At 36.9% G+C, this 26,765-nt stretch overlaps 1 protein-coding gene across 3 annotated transcripts in view; it reads right to left on the bottom strand.

The window, feature by feature from the left end:
- LOC116426601 (protein turtle homolog B) overlaps positions 1–26,765 on the bottom strand; it is a 494,638-nt gene that overhangs the window by 92,349 nt on the left and 375,524 nt on the right. For all 3 annotated transcript variants that reach the window (XM_076369765.1, XM_076369764.1, XM_031975758.2), the window contains exons 3-4: positions 18,522–18,654; positions 3,538–3,746 (exon numbers count right to left, since the gene is read on the bottom strand). In XM_076369765.1, the coding sequence (XP_076225880.1) occupies positions 3,538–3,746; positions 18,522–18,654 (342 nt within the window). The remainder of the gene's footprint in view (positions 1–3,537; positions 3,747–18,521; positions 18,655–26,765) is intronic.

Raw genomic sequence — 26,765 nt, forward strand, 5'->3', positions numbered from 1 at the left:
AAAGACGTGGCGTGCAAATAGGAAAACACGGGGAAGAGAGAAAGAAAGGAAATAACCGTAGGGAAAAGTACAATTTATATAGAATTTTTTCATCGGACAGCTGGGAAAATGTGTAATCGCTGGGGAACAGAAAAGGAGCATGAGAGCTGACGCAGGAAAAAGAAGAAATATAAATATAGCGGAGAGGAAAGGAAGTGCAGGCGGGTTTCCCAAGAAATGGTGTGTAAGCGAACGGACAAGAATAAGGATGGGCGTTTCTTATTCGTCTGCTTTCTTTTCGGATATGTAGAATCTTCTGCTGTCTCCGTGTTTGCATAAAGAAACGAAGAAATAACAGAGAGAGCGAACCGGGAGAAATGAAACAGTGGATTGAAGAGTCACGCGGGTTTTATGAATATTTTCAGGTAAGACTGCAAGACGTTTCTCTTAAAAATTAACAAAAGTATTACATCCATAATTCTTACATGTTTCAACGAAGGAAAACGCATTTTTTGCGTTTAACATATTTTCTTAAGGAGATCAAAAGCACGTGTTGTGAGAATATTCGCTGGTGCCCTTCAGCGTCCAGGCCATTTTTACGTAGTAAAATGGGTGGGAAGGTATATACGTTTAATTTAAATTACAGCGAGATAAGATGAACGCTGGATCTTTTTATTATTATAAGGGTAATTAAGGATCAAGGATATTTATCTTGGGCAAAATAAGAAACGGATGGTGGGACGTAATGAAATGGAATGATGCGAGCACTGCAGGGAAGGAGTGCGGCGAGGTGGAAGTAACAGTAAATTACTAAGTAAAGGCAAATTTAAAAATATTGCATTATCACGTCAAGGGAAAGTAATGGATGCAGTAGGTTCAAAGGATAGGAAACGGGAGGACGAAGAGATTAATGGAGAATGAAACAGACGGACACAAGGGACGAATGGAGTGCACATTGGGTCGTGGATACAAGAGGGAGAGAAAAAAGAAAACAGGATCAAAGGAACTCCTGGCAAGATGATAAAAGAAATGGCCTGGAAACGAGGAATGTAAAAATTGCATCTGTAGAGACGTAAGGAAAAGTAGATAACGAAAAAGAGATTTGAGAAATAATGAATGCGGGAAAACAAATTTGGCTGGGGACAAATCCTGCGGACACGTTCAACCCTTAAATATTATTTCCGGGGAAACATGTGAATTATTCTTAAAAATACGATTAGAATTAAATATTTATTCCTATAGATGGTACAATTTAATGTAAGAATTTCAAAGTAATTAAATAAAAGGAAATAGGAATTGAAAATTAAGATTCACGAATAATGTTGTGATTATTACCGTTTAAGTTTCTTGGATGATTAAATTTTGAATTCTCCGAATTTTGGAGTCTTTCAATGTTGAGTGCTTGAAGGATTTCATTTGGAAGTTCATTTTGGTTTATTTTGGATAATTTGATTCGTGGCAGCAATAACGATTCAACATTTCTCGAATACTAGATTTTGAAGGGTCCGAGGTTCAAGGATCTACGATTTCAAGAGTCTAACATTTCAATAATCCAAGCAGGCAAGAACGTAGGAGTATATGTTCAGACAGCATGAATATTATTTTCACTTGAAAATGAACTAGTCCTCGATTTGTCTTCGATAAATTAATGAACCGTGACTAACGAGTCAACATATATCGTATTTATAACTGGAAGCTATACTGCAAGATAGCATGATAGCTTGCTTTTATTCCTCATGCTTATTATAACTACGAAGCGAATGATGTTAAAATTTCAAATTAAGATGAGTTGCGTTTTTTAAACGAATCAACAGCCGAAGTAAAGTAACGGATCGATAACCAGTTTCGAACACTTTAAAAAACACTTTATTGCTTACATTTTCAAAAATAAATTTTAAATTTGAAAAAGTCAACAGTCAATGGCAAATTGATATTACAAAGCTCATATTAAAAATTCTAAATTTAAATAATTTAAAAAATTCGGACTGTTTGTCTTTCAGTTCAAACGATTGTTAAGCCAGGTTTTAAATAACAAAGAAAAATTTTCTATTTTTATTAACGTTATACTCCGAGCTCTACATTTATTTTAAAATCACAGCACGCTCCAAATTTTTTAGCGCCCAAATAGATAAACAAAAATATTGAAAGTTTATTACATCGTCCCACAAATAATGTCACTTTTTATATTAACTTATAGTGAAAAATATTAATACTTATGTTTTATTTAACACTAGGTTTATTAAACGCGTCGATTTGACGCATATTAAATTCTATAAACAATATTTGAAAAATGTTTTCGTCTACTTTGATTGATGCAATTACATCAATATGTACCTTAATTATCTATTTTTACACATCCAACTTTTTCATAATCCGAATGAACGAACATGAATTTCTCTAAGAGCCGTAGAAGAAATCGAACAATAAATGTCCGTAAACCTAGTGTTAATCGTCCATATATTGACCATCGTTATACGATCTTTCTCCATTTTTCAATTAATTTTCTAATGCCATTTCCAAAGTGGTATAAAAAATATAAGATAAGAAACGACATTACCTATAGAATGACAACACTGAAACTATCAGACAGGCTAAAATGACCCATTCTTGATTTCCTCTTTTTATAATGATTGAAAAGGTATCATGATTCTCTGAGAAATTATCAGATAAATTGTTTTTGCAATATGCGAATACAATTGTAAATTAATAGAAACCTCAATAGATGCACTCTCATAGTTCTTATAGAAAAATTTCAAACAGTCCATTTGACTATTCCATAGTTTTAATGTTAATGTTACGGTAAATTTAATTATTCGAAAATTATATATAACCCCTCGGAAAGTTATACATAATCGCCAATAATATTGGAGAATAATTATATATAATCATCGGAGAATTAAGTATAGCTCCCGCTCGCTTTATTATATTGCCAACATTAACACATTGATTGCCGCTTCTAAATTGCTTGAAAACAATTATCATAAAGAACTGCTGACAAATCAAAATATTTAGTTACATGAGTAACTAAACAATAGTGTAATTTAAGAGCCATGATATCAAATCACAAATAACTGATTTTAACATCATTTACTTTTGTTACGGAAGAATAAGTAATATTATATTGTACAAAACGCTGAAAATGTTCGTGACAGTCAACATTGTTACACTGTTAACTGGTCACGAATTAACTCATGTTTTCATGCCCAAACGTTGTTGACCAGCCACGAGTAAACTCGTGTTTGCACTTGCATTGCCTATTTCTATTTTTGAATCATAGAACAATATAGAATATTGCAAAAGTAAAATATTAAAAGTTATATTAAACCTCAAAGTTTCATTTCAATCTAGTATATATAAATAAAGTATATTGACGTTTATTCAAATGGTTTCACTTTCATATTTAATTACAGAATAATAACCGGTGACATAGGATAGCTTCTGCGTAAAATTGCCGGTCAACAATGTGTTAATATATAGAAAGGGATAAAAAATGAAATAGAGACAAAATTATGGAACAGAGAAAAATCGAAAATATCTGTGGATCTAACGGACACTTACTGATGACTGTGAGATTGACTTTGCTGTTTCTGGTTGGAGACTGCTTGAAATCGACCCTGCATCTGTAAACGGCGGCGTCGCTCTCACGGACGTTCTCGACAGTGAGTTTCGCTGGCTGCTCGGTGTATCTGAAGAAGGCACGTTTGTCTAGGCTGCTATCCTGCCAGTGTTTTCCTTGTCCCAGGTTGCTTTGTCTTCTCGTGTCGAAACTGCAAACATTTGGGCGGTGTGTATAGGCGGCGGAGCAGAATGTTCTTAGGACGATGCTTTCCGCGGTCGCGATTCAAACGGTTTCGGTGCACCGCCATTTTCAATTAGAAAATTATTTTTACATATATCTGATTGTTTGGACAGTCGGTTGTTTCATAATTGACAACAGGGAAATTATTACAAATTAATTTTTGAAAAACGTAGCTGTTTATCTATGATTCAGTGTCCTTCTAACTTGCAATAATTAATTACTGTTAATGACAATAAGGTAAAGCAAATAGTACTAATGTGAAAAACACGAAACTTGAGTCGTCGATATATTAATATTGTATAAAAGTGTTAAAAATTGCAAGTCGGAGATATGTAATATTCATTCGTGTGGATTGTCTAGAATGGTTCATAAGTGTACGATAACAATTCAGGAAAGTGGCGAAAATAGTTTCACAATACGGCTGCCGCGAAGAACACCTTCCATTTAACCACAATTTTTAGCTACAAAAGTATTTAAAACTTACTGGTTGCGCCAAAAAAATGAAAAAAAAATATTCATGACTAATTAGAACAAGAAGGGATTAAGTTAAAAATTAAATGCGCCGTTGGAAAGCGTTAAGGCACGCGAACGGCCATTCCCGGGAGTTTCTATTTCAACATTTCCGTGGTCGTAACGCTGCCAATAAGGTTTTTGTGCTGCCAGTTGCCGCTTTTGCATTCGCTGAAGTTTAATAGTCGCACTTTTCAAACATTTTGAATCTCCGAACATTTTGTGCCTCGGAGTGTAATACGGCGACGCGAAGAAAGAAAACAGAAGTTGAAATTCGTTCCTCCATGCATTTCGCCGAGCCAAACCAGTTGGAGGGCTTTCTCCGTATTCTCCTGTTACGTGAAATACGAAGGTTTCATATTTAAGAATACCTCAACCGAGCTTGACACGGTTTCACTTTGGCGCTGCGCCGGGCTAAGAAAGATTTCAGCGTAATTATGCGACTTTCGTCGTCGCGGATTATCTTCAGAAAAGGGAAGAAAAACTTGCCGGAATATTATTCTACGAATTTTAATAGTTTTGTTTGCGACTTTCTCGTCGTATACCCCTATGTCCCGGATGCGAAGCACGTTCGTAATTACGCCGTGAACTTTACGCGCTCACGGCTACATTTAACTGTCTGAAATTATTGTTATTCCACTGACTCGAGCCTTCGTTTCGTTGAGAATGAGAAACTGCTCGGAACTGTGCGCGTGAATAAAGAATATAAAAGCACAAGGAAAAGGGAAAATGATAAATTAATAGCATCGAAACAAGAAGAGAGCGGTATGATGAAAAAGCTGGAGAAGTTTTGCGTGCTGCTTTTTAACTGACTTCTCAGTGTGGCAAAGGAGCTAAGAAGGATTTATGAGAATTTTATTCGGTTTTGATTCAGGTATAATATTTAATGTTGTAGGAAATTTCTATTTCCTCCGAGCTTCATCGAACTGATCTATAAATCTGTGCGTTTTTAAAAATGCCCGCCGTTTGCTTGTAATTGCTGCGATAAGTGCATGTTACCGCTCGAGATCCTTGATTTATTCATGACTGGCCACACTTGCTTATGATAATCATGGAAGGCAACTGAGCTAACGATCATGATACATAATAAATCATTTCAAGATTAAGAGACCGATTAACTAGTTGGAACGCCAAAGAAACTCAGTAATGAAAGAAGAAATCAGATAAGTATATCGGGCACCTTATTTGAAGTTAATGTTTCATTAAGCATGCTCGAACGTGTATCAAGCGGCTAATGTAACCCATTAACAAGAACAAGATTTGTTCGTACAAGTTGCTATTATCGCTACCTAGAAATATTCTAAAACAAAAAGTGAATACTTCCGTCAGTTCAACTATTCTAAAATTTAAGATCGTTGATTACACAACCAGTACTAATCCCTGAGAGATCGAAAAGTAATTGATAATTTATATTTCCTACAGAAAGTTGGCGAAGAAACTCGCTGGAAATAAGCTACATTAATCATTGGATTGCGGATCTTACGCGCGGACGATGTTCACGAGCGTATTAAATAAACCATGAAAGACAAATAAATTCTGCATGTAATTTATGAGCAGATAACATCTTTGCAAAAAGGCAATTATTAATCAATTTAAATTACTTTAGAAGATACCGAGAATATCAATTTACATAAAGGATTGTTCACTGTACATCGTGTATGAAAAGAAACATTTTTATTTTATTTTATTCGCAAACTTTCTGCCTTTCGCTTTACCTATTTGTAACATTTGTTACAATATAAACGCCACATAGAAAAGTAAAACATGATTTCGACCACGCCAACAGTACAATTCGATTAACATTAGATTTACGAACATTTATAGTGTGTTCTATCGTTCATAGAAAAATTAATATTCGTTCACTTAGATCTTAGAAGTTCGACGTTCAACAGTAGACAATTAGGATATATACACATTTGCATAACTACGACAATTTAAAATCGATCCAAACATTTACCACCAAATAGTTATATTAAAAATAGAATTGACAATGACAACTATCTATGGATTCGACTGGATCAAATTATAATCAATTAAAAACGAAACGGATCTCAATCTCGATGACAATATTTATAAAACAAGTTAATGCAGTTGCTCATTACCTGCTGATCACTGGAGTACCGAACAGATGTTATATTTACTTATCTTCTTAGTTAAATAAAAACTGATTCGCTGTTCCATTATCAAATAAACAAATTATAAAATTCAATACAGGTGAAATCAACTCGTTTCGTAAACCTAATGCTAACATCAAAAGCCAAAGTTTCCGCAGAACACGGTGCACCCCCACTCCGAAATTAGCTGGCAGGATCTAACAACATTCTTATCAGATTAAACTTGCCCGTTTGTGTCGCAGGCATGTGCATTAAAGGGCTAATAATCTTGACACAAGGACTCCAAAATTCTCAGGGAATCGCACAAACAGGGCCAGCCATGTTCGCGCAGACACGCTGCCGTGCACGTCGAAGTGTCTTTCCGGCATTAGCATGCGGCTATAGGGGATGATGACGGGGTGAAAGGTGGCTGAGAGGACGGGTTGACAGCGAACGGGGTGGGGATGTTCAGGCGAAACTTTCATATTGCCTCCGCGAAACTCACGCGAAACGATCAATCGAGGAAAATACGTCCGGTTATCAAGGAAAAGCGGAGTGACAGGGATGGAGGGCGCGTGAGATGGCGGGAGCAATTGAGAGGAAGAGAGGGAGAAAGTCACGCGAGATTCTCGAGCCACTTTACCGTCTAATATCTGGCTTTTACGCGACGGTACTTTTATTACGGGCAGGCCGAGCGTCGTTGGTTGCGTCGCGCCGGCAGCAACAGGATCTAACTAAATTTATGGCGTATCGATGGCGCGAGAGCTTTCTTAAAGAGATCAAAGCGCCATCTCCCTCTGAAGAAATTTCCTCCAACGAGTTATTTACATTTTCTTGCTCTTTCCCCGAGTTCTCTCGCGCTCGTCTCGTAACCGGCACGCTATAAATACGCGAGATCGAATTTGCCACGGGACGATGACTCCCTTTTACCAGCGATTATCGATCGGCAAGCCGGCAGACAATGTTTATGCAGATTCGCTGTGTGATCAGGATAATTTATGTGAAAAAATTTGTTCTAATGCTTTGACACCAGGCCATGCTCGCGTGTTCTTGTGTGCAATTGATACTCGCTCGTTAGCGCATTTTTGAGGAATCATTGATTTAATTGGTGTATGATTGTGTGCAAATGTAGGTATGTATATATCGCAAGATGTCTTTTCGTCAAATAAAATATTTTTAATATGATGACCATAATACTGTGTATACTTTTTAAATTATACGGTTCATGTATTTATATTTTGAGATTATTCAGTCAATAGAAACCATTTACACTCGAAAGCTCCGGAGCGGACATAAACTGTGAAGTTTTGTCATTAAATATAACATTTGTATCTGTAACCTATTGGCTAGGTTTATTGAACGGTTTTTATTAAAAACAAAAACAATAAAATACATCTGTGACTTTTCTTTTTATGCACGTATCATTTATTTGTACGTGAATATGTTTCTATCAAAACTGTTCTGAGTGCAAAGAGATAATATTGCTCGAAATCACTATAGCTTTTATAAATATAAAAGAGTTTCAATCATTTCCAATCTCTTTAAGGAGATCCTAGCAAATGAAAAAGTTCAAGGATAATCTAAATATAAATGAAAAAGTTCAAGCATAATTCTAAATGGTATCGAAAGATTAAACTTTTCTAAAAGTATATTATAGATATATCCCATATCGATTGAAAAATTATTGAGAAGTCGATGTGACGGATCAGCCTGCATGCTTATGCATTGAAAATCTAAATGACAACAATATTTCGATTCCGTAATAAGAGTGTTAATCAGGGAGAAGGATGGGTAGGATTTGCGTACAACTCAATGAACCGAGTCACGCGACGATAGTCAGAATCAGCAGCGCAATATCCGGCCGCAATTTGCCAAGTTATAATTTCCCAAGTTACAGTGTTATTGACGACGTACCGGCGCCAGAGCAATGCGGTCGACCCCTAATAATTAACCGCGACCGTTTTTCTTATCTGGCGCATACGCGTGTCTCGCGAGGCGCTACATTTCCCGCGAGCATTCCGCAATCAGCACCAACCACATTCTGTCAGCGTTATTATACTCTGCCATTTGTTACCGGGGTGGTTATCACGGGATTTTTTAAAATGTTTACGAGCCAACCCTGCTGACATGTAAACTGGTAGCCGTGTGTCCAGAGCGGACGCTTTCCTTTTCGCGGCATGCGGCCATTTTCCTTTATTCGCCTCATTGCCGGCTCCTCCCGACGATTTATTTTTTGTGAACCGGCTCGCGTAATGACGGCCACTTATGAAGAACGTACCTTCTAAGTGGAAATATCATCATCGCACACGCGGATCTTCGCGGAAATTGGAATTTTTCAGAGCGGAATGGAGAAACTAGCGTTAGGGTAGAAAATTATTTTTCTTGAAAAATGTAAAAAGCATTACAATCTAGATATTTTATATATTTTTTCTTGTCGCTTGTATTCCTTGCAATTTTGAATTTTTCCGATAAATGGATACGAATTTTAAACATTATTTATTTTCTATTGAATTAATGTAATGATTAATATAACGAATAACACTGAAAATAATTGATAAATGGTGAGTGAAACTGTTATATTTGAAAAATCATTTTTGAATTATCGCGTCCTCCTTTTATAGCAGTTATTCTTAAAATTTCAAGTAAGTTACGCGAGAATATTACAGGAATACTTTTGGCACAACATCCCGATTTCGCGATACACCGTTGCTGCGAAGTAGTTTAATCAGCAAATAGCAGTGTTCGCGATCAAACTCGAAGCAAAGTAAATATTCGTGCCCGTTAATTCCATCGAATCGCCGTTCATAATAAAGTTACGCCGTTTGTCTGGAAACCCGCAGGCTTATCAATCCTGTATAAAATTAACCGTACCGCTCGTACTTGATTTTTCCGGGACACCGCAGGCCGCATCGTTGCAGTTCAATCCATGGCCTGATTTCGACGTGCAAACCAATTATTCCGCTGTTACGCGTTAAAGTTCACGGTTAATTACATCTCGGCCAACAAACGCGCGCTTTGAACAACCGAAATTACAGTAAGAGACGACCGCGTTGGAAACCGACTGTGCACGTTGCACGTTTAACGTTTCTTTGGCGTCCTCGCGGATTAACCCTGATTTTAATCAATCCAATGGATAAAGAATTTACACGGGATTTCGTTTTAATCATTGCTGTTACCGCGAATCATGGTATTTAGTATTCGTTAATAATACTGTATATCCATGTCACATTATACGATGTATGCTGTATTATTCATTTTACTACTTACATGAGCATTTTATGACGTAGATTTTCACTCGAATTTAATTTGAAAATTTAGTATGAATGAATGAGTATAAATGTACTATTTACACTATCGTTGATAAATTTGGAGTGTGAATGATGTTCAAACAAATAAACTTAAGAGAGTAAATATATATAACTATAAAAATATTGTCTTGTTACAGTAATGACACTTCGAAAAAATGTAATTATAATATATACATTTAAAGAAAAGCAATATAATATTAAAATAAAACTTCAAGTATTGATTTGAACGAAATTTGGCAGTACACATACAAATTTCTGTTTCCAGAATCATTCAAATCCAGAAATAACCGAAAATCATAAATTGTCCAGCATAATACTGTAGACGCGTTACTTTATGCACCGCGAGAAATACTGCCGTGCCCATAATTTCAACGTGGGATACCTTTAAGCTTGGCGCAATTTATATATCAGTTTCTAGGGCGGAGAAACTGGTTCTAGCGGAGATACAAGAGAAGAAAATGGTCCAATTGGAATTCTACAATTAAAGCAAGAAACATCGCCTTCATTTTTTTCTTTCTGAAATAAAGAAAGCAATAATAATTATACAAATAAACTGTAAAAGGGGGTGCATGTTTAAAATGTTCAAAACGCACGCCAAACTTCAGAACATTCATTCACCATTATACAAAGAATTATAATATATAAAATGATTGATATTAGATAAACCATTTAATAACATAAGTTGATAATAATGCGATATAAGCATTGCAATGCCAAATAATTAATAACAGTTCCTCTTTATCTTTGTTACAAAGAATAAGTATTATGTAAACGCTCAAGACTTTCGAGACAGTTGACGTATTAAGCAGTTTCATATGTACAGCCATGTTATTTATATATGAATATGTCGGGACATGCTTGTATATGTTTCATGGATTAGAATAATAAAACAATGTTTGCAAAAACGACGTTGAAGTGAATTCTTTGGTTATATGTTTAGTATCCTGACATTACTAATAACAATGAGTAAATATTAATAAGTAATTTAATAAATTAATTAACCATTATTAAGTAATTTCACAAATACATTAATTATTATTAAGTAATTTCACAAATACATTAATTATGATTAAGTAATTTCACAAATACATTAATTATTATTAAGTAATTTCACAAATAAATTAATTATTAATGTTAATTTATTTTATTGTTGTACGTTAACCACGTTGCCACTGGTGGTACACGCCGACCTGAATGTGTTAAACAAGTTCAAACGTCGAATGTTGCGAACTCCGTTCGTCGCGTCATAACGCACACCCCTTTGCGTATCAGCAAGGCTTTCAGCTTTCGTATTTCCAAGGCGAACGGGAAATAAAAACGTGAAGCGAAGATATAAGACGTCTCTTTATTCCGTTCGTACACAACCGGCGTGGAGGGTATAAAAACACGGGCCGGGTAAAATAAACTCGCCGCGCGCGGAAGCCTGGAACGCGGAAACCCTGAGTTCTCGGTTTTAATAAAGCTATGGATTCTGAAGTTCTGACGCGTGATAGACGTGTCGCTTTCAGGAATGCTGCGTTGTTATCGCGACCATAAACGTGACAATGGATGTGATAAATTTTGGTGCTGGTTCAATAAAATTCAATATTCAGTAAAATTGTGTGTTTGAAATGTTTGTATTAGTCAGATTTCAAATGTGTTACTAGGTCTGCCTCCTTTTGCTATTTGAAAGTTAATTGGAAAAAATATTTACTGTAAAAATGTGTGACTCGATATTTTGAGTAAAGTGAATTGACTGAAAGTCACTTTATTAATCTGTTAGTTGTAAAAATAGTATACGTTATACAAATTTGGGGGCAATTATCTTAATAAGGTGTAATTACAGTATAGTGCTTAAAGAAGTATATTACTTAAAATGTATCAAATTATTTCAAAACTATTATATACGATGAATATGCTAGGAATGAATCAAGCAAATTCAGATGTAGTTTTTATATCAGAAAAAATCTTACAAACTGAAGTTATAAAAATTTAAATAAGAATAGCTTCCATTACATGCATAGTTTGAAACCAAAGAGGAGGTTGAAAGGTGTAGACGTGAGCAAGCAATTTATTTTATGGATGTTTGACCTCAGTGCTTGACGAGAACGCTGTGACTAAAGCCACAAACATTTATGACATTAAACGTTGTGCACATAGGTATAAGGTGCTCGACTACAAAACGTCGGCGGCGAATGATTGAACTTCAATGACGGAGGCGAGAATGATGCTTCTGGGAAATATAAGTGTACCGATAAAAATAACGAAATCAGATTTTCGAACGGATAATGCAGAATTTATTACGTGTACTGCACTCTGAAATTTTGAAATTCGTAACTCTACATGTTCTGCGGTTTGAAGTTGCGAAATTGTGAAGTTCCGAAAGTTGAAGAGCGTGGGGTCAGGATATGTCAAACACGAAGAGCTCCAGGGATTTCGAGTAGTAAAAACTCGATGTTTTGTAGTCCTTGAGTTTTGCAGGTTCGAACTTTCAAAATTCTGTACCCGTAACATTTTGACGTTCTGGGGATTCACATGTATAGGATTCTAGTGGTTTGATGTTCCGATATTTTTCAATCGTGAAACTGAAAAACCCGGGAGTTTGTATAAACATACAAATTTTGTATATTTTCATACTATACAACTTCTAACAATTTAAAGTCCCAACAACTGAAAGACCTCAGAGTACCTGTGTTTAAAAATTTGAAGGTCCCAAAGATTAGGACATCTACAGTTCTATAGTACCAATTATAAACTTCCAAGACACTAAGAGTTTAAAATAATTTCAAAATTACAAAGTTCACGGAAAACCATATTTGCAAAATATTGAATCTTCATTACTTTCTAATTCTCAGGTTCCCAATTTCGAACCTCTGGCATCCCAAAAACTCAGCTACAATACCCACCAACTATAACCACCTAAAAATCTACAAAAACTAATCTCCAAAAATTCTAAAATCCAAGCATCCTTCAACACCAAATTTTCTTTCAAAATCCCTCATTTTCCCGTCAAGAAAAATCTACAAACCAACACCTCTAAACTCTCCCAGTGTAAAACATCTAAACTACTCGTAGTACTTCGGTCTCACTCTCGCCCCCTGTTTCACATACTGCCAGCAACCTCCACTGTGTAAATCTCCTCAGAAACACTGCTCCATAATTCCTGTACTAATTCGTATTTCTATATATCTCAATACAAAAACAACGCGCTATTACTCTCACTTTGCCGTTCCGTACGAAACAAACCGACTGGTGCCGTCCTCTGCATTACGCATTGTCCGTCGCAACACTGAATCATATTGGCCCCGTAGATTTCACAACACGGCCACGTCACGTGTATCCACAGGCTGGTTTATGGTTGCTAATAAATCCAATCATTTGACAACTACGTTGTCCGTAGCTTCCCTTCCCCTTCCATCGTCGACTGATCCGAAATAGCATGTATTTCGATCGTTCTCAAATGAACGTTGTATTTTTCTTTCTTTCCTCGCTGGTTCGACCAAACGATCATCATCCCCTTGTCAGTTGCGATCTCTTATTTACCTGGTCGTATTATTACAACGAAATCGATTAAAGGTCAGCCCACGGTTCAAAGCAGCTAATATCAATCCGGAGACCAGCGGCCGCCATAAAACTCCCCACGCAAATATTTACAGATCGGGGACGTTCAAAAAACTCACGGCTCGTCTCGGATCCCTGACCAAACAGCGGGAAATCCCGATTTTTGCCGAGCGCCGCGGCAGTTTCGGTTCGATGTAATTACGGATGAAGTAAAGTGCGTTTTTGCATATATACATTTTATCCGGAGAATTTGGATATAAGAAACTGCTCGAAAAATCGACGATATTGATGTATTGCGAGAGGGTAGCGAGATGTTTCGTGCATCGGATTCTGATAGGTTAGGGTTTCCTTTATATGTTTGAAAATATATGTAGGTTTCAAATGTGTATTTTTTTATATTGAGTCTTTGATATAATAATGATTTTTTATTAAGAATAAATAGTGAGTATGCTGTATTGTAGTAAGTGTAAAAGTATATATGGTTGTTGATGAACGTTGATGAGAAAGAAAATAAACTCAGACGAAATCGCAGACTGTCTTATACCTGATACGTATTTCCAGTGTATCATATTTCATGGCTAGGGTTTGAGTCCCACTTTCACGAAATTCAATTTTTTCAACTTTAAGTTTCAACCTTATACGCTACTGCTTCATGTCTGTTGATTGTTAATATTCACAAATTAATTAAAATAAATATTCCTCGTAGAAATACACAGTTAAATACCTTGGCAAAAATAAGTTGAACATAAAGCGTTTTGTTAATATTGTTCTGGAAATAATCAAAGCTTTTCGAGCTTTCCATATATGAACTTCTAATCCGAAGTCTGTGCTTTGACAATGCAAATGGCCTGTATAAAAAAGAATCACGTTAACCAGTTCGAAATTGCGAGCGAACGTCGAAGATGATCGAGGCCAAAATTAAACACGCCAGCAGGATTGAGCAAATTGTGCTTGAAATTACAAATGAAGAGTAACGAGTAAAATCACATGATTTTCGAGTAACGATTACGTTCAAATCAAAATTAATTTGAAATGTTATTTGAATGAAATTTCATTCAAATACTGCTTAACTTTGAAAATGATCATTGTATAATATCATATTTCAATATAATCACATGGTTAACTCATAATAATTTATAATAAATTTATTGTACACTCGATTGCATTGTTACTAGAAAAATGAACATTCATATAGATATCTTGGAAACTAAAGCTTCAAAGGCAGACAATTAGTATACCTATTCGCGTAATGAACTAAAATCGACACAAAATTTTACAAAAGAATATTTATCAAATTCAAAAGTAAAACATTACTTTTTAACCTAACTTTGAAATCTACATATTTAATTCCAACTTATTTTCTTCAACTTTAAACCTACAGAATTGAAAGCTGAATAGGGAGATTTTGTCGGGGATTCGTGAGCAGCGAGCTTGATCCTATCCCTACTGGTAACCTTGTGACGATCGGATCGCGCGAATTACGAGCTCGACGCGATTATCCGATGCATCTGGGCAGGTGTTCCACGCCTTTTTCTCTTTCTACGGTAGCCGGGGATCGCCGCAGGCGGGAATTGCGGGTTTGCGGCCGGACGGCTCCGCCTGCGGGCTAGTTTTCTGAAACCGGTCCTTCGAGGACATCCGTATGTACCCTTAAGCAGCGTGTCTACTTGACAATTTTACTCCCGACACTTGGCCGGCCGGCAAGCCTATTAATTTGTGTTTTTCTCTTTGCACTCGACGATTTGTAGCTCATTAAGCGGCCTTCTCTGGCCGTTGATTAAAAGTCGGTAACTCATTCATCACATGTTTTCTTATTGGCAGCTGATGATCGTAAAAAGAGCCAATCGATCGACTCGAATAAAACTATGATGGCACTAGAAATAAACAGGAATGATTGATATTGATATTCTGTTTGTTTCATTCGCAAATCGTTAGCACAATAAATATCAAAAATTAACCTATGAAATTTTGTTTAGTTTGATAATGAAGGATTATAAAATTTTTAAGGTTATCAAAAATTGATAGAATTCATAATTATAGAATTCATCAGTGTTGTCACTAAATAATTGTTAAACTAACATTATAGTTTCGAATGTGAAGAGTCAAATAACAACCAACGTCTCAATAACAGAACTGAGTAGGTGTTTCACAGTTCCAAGAACGATGGTTTTATTGGTTCCCAAGCAACAAGTACCTTTGCTTCCGTAGACGCCACATAAAAGAGTTTCCAGAAAACGCCGGTGTTCGGTGATAAATTTTACAATAAAACGCACAGCCGTCAAAGTTTTAAGAGTACAATTCCCTAGGGAATACAAACCCGGTAGCAGTTCTTTAACACCTCAACACTATTAGTTTCATGCCTTTGACTTTTATCTGTTATTGCAAAACGAATAGCCGAGTAATTTTATAGACCGAATTTGGGATTATCCTTGCTCGTTCGAAGTATTTTGTACGTACCACAATGTTAACCTTAGGTCGGACAATGTCTGACATTTGCGTAAGAATAGAATGATTCTAATTCAAAAATATAAAATGATTTTTAATATTAAACGTACTGGTTTCTTATATATACCTATTCGTACTGTATCCAGTCGAATAATTTGTTACAAAATGAAGGTAAACAAGTCAGACAATAAATTGTCCTTAATGAAAACAGAAACAAAAGGAAAGACAAAAATTAAAAATCTGATTAATCTGATAATATAAGAATTGATATAAAGTTAAATGAACGAGAGAAAATGTAGATCTGAAAATCAAATTTGAATACCGGTCATTTGACCGGTCGCGATACGTTTGGTGTTAAAAGCAATACTCTTACACTGTCACAAAGAATTAATTTCCAATAATTGTCCCATCTACAAAGTGAAACACTCACGATACGTATTAAAATAAGTGAAAGTACCTCTCGTATGAAAAGTAGTGTAAAATCCTCGTCAATTATTATCACGTGAACACGTAGCATAAGCACGAATCGTTCTGGATTGTCAGAGGTTCCAACACCGTGTGAACGGGTTTTCATCGTTCCACTTTCTATGGAATTTCCCGACCAGAGAACAGTTTGATAACATAAATGGACGTTCATTTAATACATTGTACGAGAAAATGTTGAAAAATGAGTAACAGTAAAGTAACTTTTGCGCTGCTAATCAGAAAAATATATAATACAAACAGTGTTAATAATATTTAACAATGATCCATTTTACCTTTATACTATTTAATTCAATTCACGAAGGAAATGGAATTTTCTTTAATACTGACGATTCTAAAATTTTCTCTAAAAGTGGATACTTGCGTGGACATTTATAACTATGTAATTATACAATGGAAAATGGTTTTATCTAATGAAAGCTATAAAAAGTACAACGTTTTGATATTTCATACATTCTTTCACATTGCTTGCATCTCGTGCAATTTTGCACTTTCAAATTCCCCATAAATGAGTGAATATGCTTTTTCTCATTAATATTGCCCGCAACTCAAAGTAATTTTAATAAAACAAGCGTATTAATATATAAATACATACGCACATGAAAAGAGAAGTCATAGATGTATATTACTGTTTTTTATCGATTATACATATAAATATTATAATATATTTAATGATAAAGTTTTATAGTTTGTAATGGCAAATTTTAAATCGCTCTGCTTCGGAACCTCCGAGTTCAAAGAACTAGTTATTATTTCATTCCATGGTCGGTTCACCGGTAAAGAAATAAGTATTCCAATCACCGTCTCTTCATGGCAAAAACACGGATTCCCATTAAAATTCGTGTTCCACTTACGACACACGCTCGTGTAATTAGCGAAATGCAGTAAGACCGTGAAACGCGGATAATGAAATACAAACAGAGAGGGAGAAACATTTCGGATGTAAAATTCGGCCGGCGGAAATGAATTTATGGGAAGAATGCCGCGAGAAAGTGGATTGCCCACAATGCAGCGTTTATACAGGGAATTTCAAAGTGGCTCCGTTAACGCGATGAACGACCGCAACTATTCCAATTGTTCAGGAATCGATGGAAAATCAGTGAGCCGCCGCGGGTCATATCCGACATGTTGTTCTTCGTTTCTTCGCCACGACGAAACGGTCTCCTGATTTCACTTTCGCGAAACGTTTGGGCATGGTAAACATAATTCACTGTGGTTCACTGATAACGAAGCATCGTGTATTTCCACATAAATGGAAACTCTCTAACGTCAAATAGGTTTGGTGATTTCATAGCAAAACAATTGTCATAAATATTGACCTCAACAATATATAGTTCGAAATATGTAGATGTGTATGTCATCATATCATAGAAAAAAGGAGTTGTCATGAATATTGATAAAAAAATCAGGAAACATATTTTTACATATTTCAGACTATTTCCTGATTTGATAGTAAAACAGTTGTCATAAATAGTGATAAAAAAATATACAGTTTGAAATAAGTAAAAATATATTTTCTAACTTCACAGGGAAAGTGTTGTCTCAAATATTGGCAAAAAAAATATATATAAAAGCATAAGAGTAAAAAATTTTAAGTATAAAATGTAACATTTCGATTTTGCGCAATTGTAAATTATTCAAAACGAATATTCTCTGTACTACTATTCGCGAGCGATTCTTGTTCCTCGAATTTTCAAACGAGTGTACATTTTTTAAGAGGTTTGAAAGTGTACATACTCTCAATTTGGAAGAGCACCGAGCTCAAAAGATAAATATTGCATAGAGTGTTCCGTTAGCTTTATCGTCTCTGTGTCTCCGCACTCGTTCAAAAATAACACGAAGAAAAAGCGACGAATGTAAATACATGTGAAAATAGTGGAAATACTGTGTGACGATACCGAGAATAGTGGAAACGGTGATAACAATGAAAAGAGACAAACGAAAAAGTAGTATAAAAAGGCAAGTGTTAGCACCAGAACTACCAGATGGATTAAAATCATTCGTGATTCCTTCGTTTACAATTATTGAAAATAATTCTAAAGTTGATGTGTCAGTCGTTATCATTTTGTGAATTTGCTTGGGTTCGCCCGCTATAAATGTAAGACACGCGAAAAATAACCCGACAGCAAAGTATTCAAGACAAAGTTATCTTAGCGATTCTAGTTATAAAAGAAATTATAGGACATTTATAGCTTTTATAAAGATACTTCAAAAAGTCAATTTAAATGCTCGGTAATTCTAGTATTCAGAGACGTGAAAATGAGATTTCGACAAGAATTTTTGTTTTCATATGTTTACACGGAGGAATATGAATTTGCATAAACGTTCGTAGTCAAGACAGAAGTGATGCAAGTATAAACTTACGTGTATATCGGCGCGTCTGCCTCCTCCTTGTACCAAATAACTAGATGTAGCTTGTCTCCGGGGACCGGCGGATCTACGTCGCACGGTAACTGAGCAATTCCACCTGCCACTGCCTCCGCATCTATCAATGTCACTGTAATGACAAAGACAAGCCGGGGTCAGGTACATCATATAATAAGAAAACGATGGTGACTAGAATTTGTATCAAGCGGTCCGATTTAAACGATCTCACGGAACGTTATTCGTACGACTCAGTATGACAGTATAGTTTCTAAGATAGGCGTGATAACATCTTGGAACAGGTTCAATAAATGCTATAAAACACTGTTAAATTCTGTACTGTGGAGATCCCACATCAGCCAAGCCGACCATTAGTATAAAAGTGAAGAGGGGTAGGGGGACATTTCCACTCACAACGCTCGGCTTTCAATGCATGGTCATTATTGGCGCACGCTGAGGCCCAAATATCACGAGTAAAAGAGTCCCCTTGCCTCTCGTCACTTTTGAACCATAGGTTGGTTTTACTAACGTGGGACCTCCACAGTATCTGATTTCAACAACGATTTGATAAAATAAAAAATTATGACTATGAGAATATAAAATTGGATTTATATGACGAATAAAGACCATAAAAGTTACTTTAATTACGGCTAGTACTTAGAGTGTTCTATTAATTAAGTTCAATTTATGCATTCATTCATTAACGTATTAAGCAAGCGCACGAACTTTGTTAATTAAAAGTGGTAATTCCAAACTTCATTTTTAGCATCTAAATTGAGATTTACTAAGCAGAAGAATGAAATATTACTAATTACCTGCGATAAGCGTGCACAGATTTACCGTTAACGTTGTCTATGTAATTTTATTCATAGTAACACAGAATTATTGTTTAATTGTATAAAACAACAAATGTAAATATAAAACAACATTATCATACAGTATAATGTATTCATTACTTAGTAATTAAAATATTGATCGACCATCTGTGTTGTACTACATTGATTATTTCTCTCCACAACAATTAATTTCTAATAAATCTCTTGTGTATTACCGAATATTGTTGACTTTAATAATTAAATTCGAACATAATCGAATAGTAATCATTTCGGCGTACCGTTCAGTGGACAGTTTACATCTGATTTTATCTTTATCAAGCCAGCAAATACATAATTTAATGACAGTCAATCAATAATATGGATAGTAAATACTTTATGCGTTAATCTCTTAATTAATATATAGCAATAACTTTTTTATTACAGAAAATTCACAAAGTGTACTTCAAATTTATCATTCCTCCTAGTATCGTTGTTATTTATGGCGTTTGCTGTAACCATCTCGTTAAGTGAAACCTCGTAAAATAAATTTCGCCAATTTACTGGGCCGTGTCAAATATTAATTTTCATAACATATGTCAGCTCTAACCGCGGTGATTCAGAAGCAGCGATACCGGGGTCGTTACACAGTCAAAAAAGAAAGTGTAATTAGAGGCATTAATCAAATCTAATTGTAGCAATTAACCGGGCAGCTCCGAAGTACCCAGTCCCTCTATATTGTTCGGTGAATACATAATTTTCCCTAATAATTAAACTACAGGCAAATAGACGCTAAGTGTAACACAACACCGGCGAAGATGCTCCATTAATGACAATTAGGCCGTTCATATATTCACCGTAGCAGCCGAATTCGCTTGTAAACGCTTGCCAAGAATGTCTAGTTACGAGAAACTAAGAAAATAAGTTGAACGCTCCATCGCAATTCTCGCTTAAATTAATACTCAAATAAATAACCAAGAAACAAATCATTTGAAGTTTTGTAAATACATAGTTCATACTTTATGTTCTCGTTGCATAATGAAAGGAACAGAAATATCAACACTTTGATGTGTCAACACAGGTGCTAGCATTGTAGTACTGACGGGATTTCTGAAATCAGGATATGCATGCAATATTTCGAAATCGAAGATGTACTTCATATTTTGCTGCTTGGTTGAATTCAATTTTTTTTGTATGAATGCAATGAGAAATTGGAAACCGAGTATATTATTTACCTGGTTATAATTAAAACACATATGTATCACTCGATTTTGAGAATTTCGGCTATGTCAAGTTATCGACGAAGTCCGATCAAATTTCTCGCATAGCGGATCGATGAGTACTCTATCTCCAGATAATTGATTAATAGAAAGACCAGTCGATCGTGTTATTAATTCGTTAATCGAAGCCTCCGTCTATGGGGCTTCATGTTTTCCGTGCAATCGCGAGCCACGCGGACAAATATCCAGCCCATTAAAACCCGTTTACATATTCATAAGAGAAGGAACGCATTTAAGCGAGTTAACGACTCAACAAGCGCTGAATATCCTTGACAGGCACACGAGCGGATAACGTTTTGCGTTTTAATTGAGGACGAAAATCATTGTTGACGTCGCACCGTTCACTGCTCACCGACGACAAGGGTAATTGATCTGACATGTCATAGAAAAATTGTGTCCATTTAATTAACAAGTTATAACGCCGCCAAGCCAGTGCCGCTGGTTCTAACTGTAAGACGTCTGACACTTAAAAACTGAGAACTCCGACGTGCCAACTGTCGTACCAATGACATATAAATGACCCGATTTTCGTTTTTCAAATTAATCAAAACTCCTCCCCTTCTTCCAACAGTTCTCACTGTCAGCTAAAGTACACTGTACAAGGAACGTGGAAAACATACCACCTTAATTAAAACCATCCCTATCTCGGTCGATCATTCTCTACGCTAATGTACAGCGGATAACATCAAATCGTCGACGAGGGCCGTGATTATAACGCTCACGGTGTGATCGAGGAGTTTATCACGCATCTGGTAGCAAAGGTGGACCGTTAGCGATTAATTAAAAATTCCACGGTGCTTGTTCCGTCAAGCACTCCGCACATAGAAAAAGAACGAGCAAGAAACGACCTAAGCGAATCATACGAATAGAGAAAACGGTCGGGGAACGAAATTATCGGATAAAGGTCCGGAACGGAGCCACGATTTCGAAATTAATCTCTCGTCAGCCTCTTCACGCAAATTGGCGTCGGAAAATGCTGAAAACCCGTTTAAAAAAGAAAGAGGGGATGAGGGAAAGGATGGCAAATCGCGTCGATTGGGGCTGCGTTCGTTTCGATCGGGTGCGCAAACGATCGTTGAAACACGCGACACCCACGGTTAAAATGACTCGAGGGCAAATTTGTCGTTTACGGGGCAAAACGGAGGAGCATTTAATTGACGGTGCGTTAATTATCGCGCGCACTGCGCGGACCAAATATTCGGGAATATTGTAAATGGCAGCGGAACGACTTACGACCCATTTAATATTTCGATGAAAACGCTGAACGTTTCGGCGCGCAATCAAAGAGGTCCGTGCGACAAATGTTTTCGAGCGCCATCGTTGTGCGCGGCGGGAGAGATCGAAGTACGGTTCGCGCGGGGGTGGAGGAGCACGTTTTATGCGGCGCTGATTTTAATTTACCTGTCTGGAGTGTGAAAAATCGTTTCGGCAGCATTACGTCCTGCGGATGGAACAAAGAGAACAATGAGCGTTTGTTACGGACCAGTGTCATCAATGGCCGCTGAACAATCCTGTTCCGCGCCGTTATTCTGCCTCTCCGTCCCACCGGCTGATAACCTAATGTCACCGGGCTTTGCCTTCGGTACAATACGCGTTTAACACTTTGACGAGCCAGCTTTTCGGGGGAACACATTCTTTCACTACCGACATTTGTCGGAACGATCCTTTGTTTTCTATTTACGAAAGCGTTGCGTCTTGTTTGTCTCAATTGTGAACTGGAATATTTGTTTATTTATTTTTTGCAGGAATCTGCATGGAGTATAGTGGGCACTTTTGAAATGAATGTAAAGGGAAATGGAGAGACCGAGGAAGGTATAATAACGTTAAATTTTGTCGTTTAATGTCGGCAGATTTTCGAATAAAACGTGTCGTGTTTTGAACAGACTCCCGAAGTCGATTTTCTGGAAAATAGGAATTTTGAATTATGGATATGTCATGTTAATCTGTTTCGAATTCATTTTCAAAGCATCGAAATTTTCAAGTAATATTTGTTTCTAAAAAATGTTGAAATTTTTAACTAATATTCACGTTATAAAGTTTTGAAATTTTCAAGTAATATGTACTATAAAAAATTTTGCAGTTTTAAATATTACCTATGATATACAAAATATCCGCAAAGGAATCGCAAGTTCAAAATATACTAAACGTACAAATACTTTCCCGCCATGCTGTACGTCACTGCTGATGAGTGCGTGAGAACGAAGTAGCGTAACGAACATCCGAAACGACTGAATCGCAAGAATAATAGATAGCTGGGTTTCAATAACCGCGTGTCGCGTCTCAGAGAATCGTGTCCAACGAAGCTGGTTTTCCGATTGCAGGGCGAACGGCGCCGCGATCGAGGGGAGGAAACAAAAAGCACAGTCCTCGGGAAATCGCGGCTCTGTGATACCTTTATCTAGCCACCTGGCCGGGCTGGCCTCTTCTACCGCCGGCAACCTGTTTTAAATGCTCCCTAGCATTGTTTGCGGCAACTTTCAGCCGCTTTTACTACCGCAAATAGCCATTTTCATTTAGTTTTCTCTTCGTCCGGGCGATGCGCTAAGTGAATTTCACCGGCCACTTCCATTTTCGTTCCCCTTTCGTTTCGTGCACGACTCCGCGCCTGTTTGGTAAATCTAATCCTTGCTTTTCATAAAAATCCCCCTTTTCCACTATTGATCTTCCTTCAACGCGTTTCAACTTTTCTTTTCTTCACTGCCTACCGCTTTTTCCAGTACGCCTCTTTTGCGATGAGCTATTTTCTCGCACACCCTTCCTTCGTTTTTGACCATTGTTCCCATCGTTTTGTTTTTAACACTAAATGTACCGTGAGCGGTTAAATGGCCGGTTTTAAAATTTGATTTAAAATTCTGCGTTTCCTTTCGTTGAACCTTATATCGATTCTTGTATTGTCCGATTAATCTGTTTGTCTTTCTTTCTGTTTCTGTGTTCATTGAGAAACGTATTTCTTCTAACCTCTTTATTTTTACTTTATAATCAATCATTTAACTGGTTACGGTAGGAATATGTAACGCCTCTCTATTTACGCGGTAAATTAGAACACTATTTATATACTCATTATTATTATTCGTTATTATTATTTTTTGGTTAAGGTACGCGGAATAAATATGTATATCTAAAACTTATACCAGCGTTCCTTTATATTTTGTTTTCTCTTATACCGACGGACTATATTTACACGATTTTCGCGTAAATCAAGGGTCGGGTGTATGTATAAAGTGCCGGTACGTTTACTGTTAATTCGCGTCTCTTCTATCCCGGTTTTGAAAAATGTTACCTTCTCCCTTTATTTTTGAAGAAGTTAATGGAGCTGCCCGAGTAACGAGAACACTGGGGGCAGGAAACAAAATATGGGAGGATGAATGGGTGGGGGGGTTTGAGGGTACCGAACGAACCGGCGTAAAAAAATTCGCCAATCATATATTCAAATGCAGCTCGCGTCGCTCGGTATCGATGGATAGTCGGACGGGGGAATACAAAAAAAATAGAAATTCCATTTAGAACGTTTTCCGCCAACAATATCCGTGACGTGTAACCCGTCCCGCCAGCGACATCGATTTTATTAATTCGGACGTCCTTCGTGCGACATTGAGCCACGGGGAAAAGGTTTTCTCTCTTGGTAAATTTTTGAAAATGTTCAACTTCGTTCTTCCGATTCTTTTCGAATGAAAATTTGTGTGATCAATTTAGGATCGCTGTCATTAAACAAAAACCTCTATGTCAAAGAATTTCATTCAAATTCACAGAACAAATGGACAATCAGCTTTAAATGTAAACAATTCGTAATACTTTAAATCGATTTAACTTCAATAATGGAACGGACCAATTGTTTTCTTTTTGTTCACAAAAGTGAACAAAACCATTGGATATCAATACATCAAACACCAACCGATTTTCAGGTAACACTCAGTACGTTCCAAACTCAGATAAGATTCCGAATTTTCTGCAAAGCGTGGTCTGACACGATAGTTTACAACAATATTTGGGATTATTCGAATAAAACATTTTAATGAAATTATGTAAATAGCAATAACGAATAAATGATTATCTGATGTTCGATTATTTGTTGTTCCAGTTATTCGTTACTCGTGTAGAGAACTTTTATTCGTTATTTACTAATCGTCTTTAATTATTCGTTATTCTCAAATAACAGTTGAACTTATTCGTCGGTCTTTATTCAAATTAGCGACTAAATTCAATTCATTATTATCCGTAAACAATGAATACACTGATTATTCGTTATTCGCAAATAACAGTCGAACTTATTCATCAGCCTTTATTTCTCATGTTGAACAATTTTATCCGACACCAGTTCGCGGGTCACGATTTTAAACCAAAGCCGAGAGTAGCATCGCAAGAGCAGATGGCGCACGCGCGGTCATAAGACCCGGCAAATATTTGCACGGCCGTAAGCCGCATCTTAATTCACTTGGATGTTGTTCGACGTCGACTAATTACGAGTGTGTTTGTTTCCGAGAGGAACCCGTGATCTGGCGGGGTAGCCGACGCTTGGGGCCGTCCATTAACGGTCTAAAATTGAAATCACGCGCGGCTGTGTGTATTTATGGCGGCATAACTAATACTTGAGCGACCGTCCGCTCCCTGGCCCCGGGATCTTAATCCACTTTGCATTAATCGATGTCGATCGATCTCTCACGCCGGGCATCGGTGTAACCGTTCTAAGTGCGCCGAGCTGGCACCGTGAAAATTTTATGCAAACGTCCCCACCCTCGCCCCGCCCCACCACTTCGCCGACTCGAAGGCTTAATGCCTTCATTTGCCGTCGGCGCGGTCGTAAAGTGCCGCTTCTTACTAATTTGCAGAGTCAATAAGTGTCGCGACCGACCGGGACGAGATCCGGGGTGAGGGGAACGAAAGGACCCGCGAGAAACGTGTATTTGCGATCGGTTACCAATTTCTTCGGAATTTACGAGGACGCGTTCGGGGAACTAACGAGCTCCTAGGAATTCATCGAGATTGTTCCCAGGTTGTCGATGAATGGAGGTACTTCCTCTAATGTCGGATGCTTGAAGCTTTCTCCTTACCGAAATGAAGGTTCCCGTGGAACAGTATTTCTGAGGATTCAATTAATTTTTGGAATCGGATTCGCGCGTTTTAATTATTCAGATTTTGTATAAGATCTGCGTATCTAATATTAGAACAATCCGTAGTTCGAATAAATCACGATGTCCTTTTGGTTGAAAATAGCGGAACAGTTGGATCTTATAAATCAAATTCAAATATTACACCGGAGATTTGAAAAATTACTATAAAAACCAAATTTACGAATCTTATTGCTTAGAACAAAATCTGCTTTCAATTAAAAGGAACAATTCGTTTTTCTAACATTAAATCCTATATCTCAATAATTCAAAAATAGTCCCGATATCTGATACTGGAGAGTTACAAACCATACAATATTGCATCAAAAGCAAAATCTCAGTATATGATTCTGTAATATTATGAAAGGATTGTGTTCTCCTTAGACATCTTCTTCAACATCGATAACGATACAATTATTACTCGAGTCATAATAACGAGAGTAAGTTCGCGGTAACTTCCACTGTAACAATGTAGCGAGAACTAAGTTCATCAAGCAGGCAAGTCGCTGAAAAACCCTTGCAACTGTTACATTTCAAGTGGCAAGCGGTTGAAATAGTGGCGAACTTGTTGCTATTTTTCCCGGCCCATGCTCCACTTTTTCGATCCTGTTGCCAGCACCCTTCCCTGCCAACCAACCACCATCTTTCTTTCGCTGTTTGATATAATTATGCCGCGGTTTTTACTCGCGGTGTTTGGTTACTGCTGCGGTTCTCGGCGAACAGACGGATGAAAAGAGGCTTCCCACCGCTTTTTTCTTTCTCTCTCCCCTCCACCGGTCTCTTCCTTTTGAGAATGTTTCTGAAAAACCTGGTACTCGGACAGAAGCCGGAAAATTCCATGGGTGTTCAAACGCGCGGGATATTTAGTATCATTTGCAGAGGTTTCTTCTTCCACGGAGAAAGAGGAATATTTAAATGCAAATATGAATTTTTTTAAATGAGACGATATTTACAATACTAATAGGTTTATACGAGAAAGGTCTGCTGATAATGAAGAGAAGTGAAGGGATTACACTTGAGAAATACAACGTTGTAAAGGAGAGTAAG

The sequence above is a fragment of the Nomia melanderi genome, chromosome 8 (assembly GCF_051020985.1).
Source record: "Nomia melanderi isolate GNS246 chromosome 8, iyNomMela1, whole genome shotgun sequence".
NCBI classification, from domain to species: domain Eukaryota; kingdom Metazoa; phylum Arthropoda; class Insecta; order Hymenoptera; family Halictidae; genus Nomia; species Nomia melanderi.